The sequence below is a fragment of the Lytechinus variegatus genome, chromosome 4 (genome assembly GCF_018143015.1).
Source record: "Lytechinus variegatus isolate NC3 chromosome 4, Lvar_3.0, whole genome shotgun sequence".
Taxonomy (NCBI): Eukaryota; Metazoa; Echinodermata; class Echinoidea; order Temnopleuroida; family Toxopneustidae; genus Lytechinus; species Lytechinus variegatus.
This window is the reverse complement of record NC_054743.1, coordinates 11,129,596-11,135,146: the sequence shown is the minus strand read 5'-3', so window position 1 is coordinate 11,135,146 and position 5,551 is coordinate 11,129,596. Positions and strand designations below refer to the sequence as shown.

At 31.3% G+C, this 5,551-nt stretch overlaps 1 protein-coding gene across 1 annotated transcript in view; it reads right to left on the bottom strand.

Moving 5' to 3' along the window:
- The window catches only part of LOC121413379 (protein transport protein sec31-like), a 12,773-nt gene extending 7,417 nt beyond the window's left edge, over positions 1-5,356 (bottom strand). Inside the window, exon 1 of the mRNA XM_041606172.1 lies at positions 5,226-5,356. Within this exon, the coding sequence (XP_041462106.1) occupies positions 5,226-5,288 (63 nt within the window). The 5' untranslated portion in view covers positions 5,289-5,356. The remainder of the gene's footprint in view (positions 1-5,225) is intronic.
- Positions 5,357-5,551: the final 195 nt, after the last annotated feature.

Genomic DNA, 5,551 nt, shown 5'->3' with positions numbered 1-5,551 from the left:
GGGAATTATTCTAAAAGTTACGTGAGTAATGTCATACTACTACTAGGCCTACACAATATAATTTTCGTCATACCCTTTCTGTATTGGGGCATTTAATCGAACTTTGTGCTTTTGAGGTATCACCCAAATATCATCTGGATATTTCATAAGAATAACTAAAATGAACGAATTGAATATCTCAATCTTTCGTATGAGGAAATGAATTGGAAATGAGAAGATTGTATATATTTCGATAATTCAGATTTGTTATTAATCGACGAAATTAATGATAATGTTACATGCTCAATATACACACTATCATTGGAGAATAAATATGATGAAAAATAGTTTAAAAGGTAAAAGCAAAATTGAGAAAAGTATATATATTTCGTATAATGGAAGCAGTCTGGCCGCTTTGAAACCGCCGGTTTTTATCCACAGTCATCATTTCTTAATTTCATACGATTTTGAACGTGGAAATACTGGAAATCAAGCGTCCTCCACGGAACGAAAGATTAGCAAACAGTGATCCACGCCCAGAAAAAACAGAGGAAATAGGTTATTAGCAGAAGATTAATCTTTACGATGAAGATCTACATCATCGAGAAAAAAATGTACAAAATATAGCCACTTGGCGATTTCATTCTTAAAACATAAACTTTGAAAACGATTGGTCAGATACCGAATAATTAATATGTTCGACCGAAAAACGAATCATGGTATCAGGTTTGTTTGGTTGGTGTTATTGACCATTACGTATTCATGGGTCGGATCGTGACCTATTTTGAAAAATGGAGAGTGGAGATTGTAAGCGTGTGCTTATTTATAGGCCTATGAAAGTCAATGAAAAGAGAAATGATAAAAAACATAAAAAGATCATTAATAATAATAATAATAATAATAATAGTATGTATATGTGTAAATAATGCATTTTCTGAAATCACACATAACACCTTTGGTGTCCCTCAGGGATCAGTATTGGGTCCCTTATTATTTTTGTTATTTATAAATGACATTCAATATGTAAGTAGTATATTACATTTAATATTTTTTTGCGTATGACATAAATGTCTATTTATAGCTGGGGAAAATATTGAATCATTTTGTCTTATTTTTAATAGAGAACTTCAAAAAATCAATACTTTATTTAAAGAAAACAAATTAAAATTAAATTCAGAAAAATTCCTGTAAATTATTTCAGCCAAAAAACAAAAAATATTAATACATCTTGTATAAGAATAAGTATCAACAAACAAAATATCGATTGCAAATTCTACAAATTTCTTAGAAGATAAAATTGATGACAAACTGAAATGGAAACAGGGCATGGAAAGAGCATGTATCTTATGTATCAGGTCAAAGATATAAAGCTATTGGTGCAATAATGAATAGAATAAAGAAACTTGTCCCATTCAATATTCTTCTTAAACTGTATTGTTTAAGAAGAACCCTAATGTACATTAAGTTTATCTTCTGGCAAAATACCCGACGACCGGAAAATAGCACGAGCAACCCCGGTGTATAAAGGCAAGGGTTCAAAGAAAGATAAAAATAATTACAAGCCTATTTCTGTTGTTAGTAATATTGCTAGGATCATCGAAAAAGAGGTTCAATACCAACTATTGAAATACTTATAATAAAATGACAAGATCAATGTCGACCAATCAGCCTTTTTACCTAATCACTCTACCTCAACTAGTCTACATCGTATACTTGATGATTTTTATGAAACCGTAAATGAGAGTGAAAAAGTAGCTGCTTGCTTCTTATATATTTCCAAATTCTTTGATTGCATCGATTATGACTCACTGACTTATAAATTATAGAAGTATGGAATATGTAGCAATCAGCTTAAATGGTTTCAGAGTTATATTGCTAATAGAAAGCAAACTGTACAATATCAAGGTAAACGATCACAGATGAGGAACCTTACTATAGGTATTCCTCAGGGCAGTGCCCTTGGCCCCACCTTTTCCTTATCTTCATCAATGATATTTCAGAATATGTTACAAATGGTTCATGCAAAATATTCGCTGATGATGTGGTTGTTTATGATAGTGGAAAAGATAATACCGATGCAAATGCAAAATTACAGGCAAACATGGTTGAAATTAATAAATGGTATGCTAATAACAGACTTCGAATCAATTAAGATAAAACTAAGGTTATGCTAAAATCAAAATCCTTAAATGAACTTAACATTTATATTGAAGGGCACAAGATTGAGCAATTCAATAACATGAAGTATCTTGGAATCATGATTGATGATAAGTTGAAATGGAAAGCTCATACTATAAATATTCTTTGTAAATCTGTCGCATACAAAGTGATATTCTTGTCAAACTTACTAAATTTGTAACTCTAACTTATTAAACATAATATGTATAAATCCACAATTCAACCATGCTATGATTATGCATGTTCTGTATGGGGTAATTGCTCAGAAGTTTACAAAAGGAAATTGTTGAGAACACACGCAAAAAAAAGAGCAGCACGAATAGTCACGAAAAACTTTGATTACGAGAAATACAATGGAACTAAGTTAATGACGGACTTGTCGTGGCCAAACATTGACCAAAGACACAACTAATTTCTTACAACAACATATACAAATGTATAAATGGCACTGCTCCTGGACGATTATGTAATGAAATTGGGATGTATTGTGACCGCCAAGGATTAAACACAAGAAACGCAGTCTTGCAATAATACCTAAGCCTAAGCTAGAATTATTCAAACAATCATTTAAATATGCTGGTGCTAAAATATGGAACGAGCTTCCACCCATGCAGTCTCCAAAATGCAACATTATTCGATAATTTTAAATTTAAATTCAAGAAATTAATTCTAAAACCCTGATGTGCAATTGTTATGTACTACATTGCCTGAGTGTATTTGGTTCGTAAATACATGAAACACTAATCCTTATGCATGTACTCTTTTATGTAAATGTTATCACTTTTTAAATTTCTATTTCATATCAGTGTTCAACTTATAAATATGTTTCATTATCCTGATGTTTATCGATTTTTATATAGGTCTGTAAACATTAATTCATACCCTTCGTCTCCGAATTATTGTGCACTTATAATTTGTTGATAATAACTTAAATTTCATTACATTTACTTAATTTTTTTGTATAACATATTGTTAATTTTCTTGTATTGCATTGTATCACTTTAAGCACAAATTTTCAGATATTAATTTGATTTTTATCTCATTTTAAATATAATATTGATTTACATGTATTTTTGTTTTTAATGTCAGGACCATGATGTAAATCAGTTTTTTAGCTGATCTTGTCATCCTGATTAAATACATTTGAATAAATAAATAAATATTGATCTTGCCATATCTCAACTACTTTAATATAGTAAGGGGATGTTGTGCAAAGTCCTGTTGAAATAGAATTTGATTCAGAGGTCATGTCCACCTCAGAAAAATGTTGATTTGATCAATAGAGAAAAATCAGACAAGCACAATGCTGAAATTTCATAAAAATCGGATGTAAAATAAGAAAGTTATGACATTTTAAAATTTTGCTTATTTTTCACAAAACAGTGATATGCACAGTTCGAATGGGACAGTCGATGATGTCCCTCACCGTCACTGTTTTCTTTTATTGTTTGAATTATACAATATTTTTCATTTTTAATAGATTTTACAGTAAGGACCAACTTGACAGAATCATATAGTGTCCCATTTTGATGAAATTTTCGGCATTTTGCTAGTTTGATTTTTCTCTGTTTATTCAAATAAAAATGTTTGTGGGGGTGAACTTGACCTTTAAAAAAGAATATCAACAATATTATATATATATATATATCTTTATGTTTTCTTACTCCAAATATACTTCCGTAGTTGATTAGAAAATTGTCTTGTATATAATTTAAAAAAAAGTATGTAAATATGCCACCCATATCAATCAAATCTTTTCCATATCTACCTAAATTATTATTCCGCGAAATTATAATTTCTCACTACAACTGCAGGACCAAAGTTATGGAATAAATTACCACAATAAGAAATCAAAATATACCCTACTTTATACCTACGTAGTTATGAATCCTAAAATAAAGTTATCAAAATATGCCTTTATTTGAGGGGGGGGGGAGGGTCTTGTCTGGTTGTTATTATGTTATTCTATTTATATTTCTGAATGCCATGTGGAAGGGTGCATTTCTTTTCTCTTTTTTTGTATTTTAAACATGTTATAAAGTTATACCTTTGGGAATTACCCTGATAGGCCTTCGGCATTTGACAATTAATTCCCACAATAATGATTTCGAACTGAATACGTGTTTCTGCATTACCTTATCAAATTTAATGTGGAAATAAATTTGAGTAGAATTTCGAATCAATGATAGTAATAATAATAATAACATAATGATAATAATTAATGCCGCGATGATAAAGATACGTGATCGATCAAATAATTAGCGTCGGACATATCTATTCTAAGGCATTATGAAGAGTTTAAAAGAGTTTCTTTGGTCAAGTTCTGTTTATATTAAGTACGAAGTACTCCACCAAATATTGTTATAAAAAGTCAAAATAATAAAAAAATATTATTGTAATAAAAAGTAGGCCTACTACTTTCTGATTGTGCATGTATGTAACTAATTACTATTTATTTCTCGAATGTTTAATTGTATTATTTATTTTATCTTGTACATACATTGTAACCACTGCATATCAGTCTTTGGACTACGAGAATGGATATCCTTCAATCAATATTGTCGATCATGGGCGATCATCACAGTTTGCAGTTCTCAAATCGGCAACGTATTATGATAATGATTTGGTGATTTAATATGATGCCAAATCACCCCGTCTAGCTGCAGCCAAGTGTTCCGTTTCGACCTGTGTGCAGCAATGCCGCAGCAAGCCGTGCGCAATAGTGAATTGCGAGAGAAACATATATATATACCCTGTCATCGCGAAATAAACATATATCAATGTCATACTTTTCGTTCATTTCTTAAGTTGCAATACTCTATATATTATATTTCATTTTCTAACGATAATTTGTAATTTCCCCTATAAAATAAATCAGCACTACAAGACATTTCGATATGTTCATCGCAGGGCGATCGGAGATATCCACAGCATCAAAATACCGCGCTCCCCCACACACACACATACACACACACCCTTTCAATGACGTCCCGAATCTTTATCACACAGTCAGTTCTATTCACAGGTTCAGTCACTGTGAAAAAATATATCGTCAATAGATTTCTTACCCTCATCACTCTCGACGATAAAGATTGGTAAGCGTTGGGAGGCAAATTTCCGGAAGACATCATTTTGATGAATGTGAGATGGGTTTGATATCTTGAAATGCGTCTGAGAAACGAAATTTGACTGACAAATCAACCGGATCACACAATCATGGCGATCAAAATCTAATTTAATTTAGTCATTACCCACAATGCATCACTTGATTGATTTCACCTTCGACCTGAATAATACAACAAAGGATGCTTGTGAAAACGGGGCATCGAGAGGGGTTTTCTTGAGCATCGCCGGGATTCGCTTTGTTTAGTCTTATATTTTACATTATTTTTCT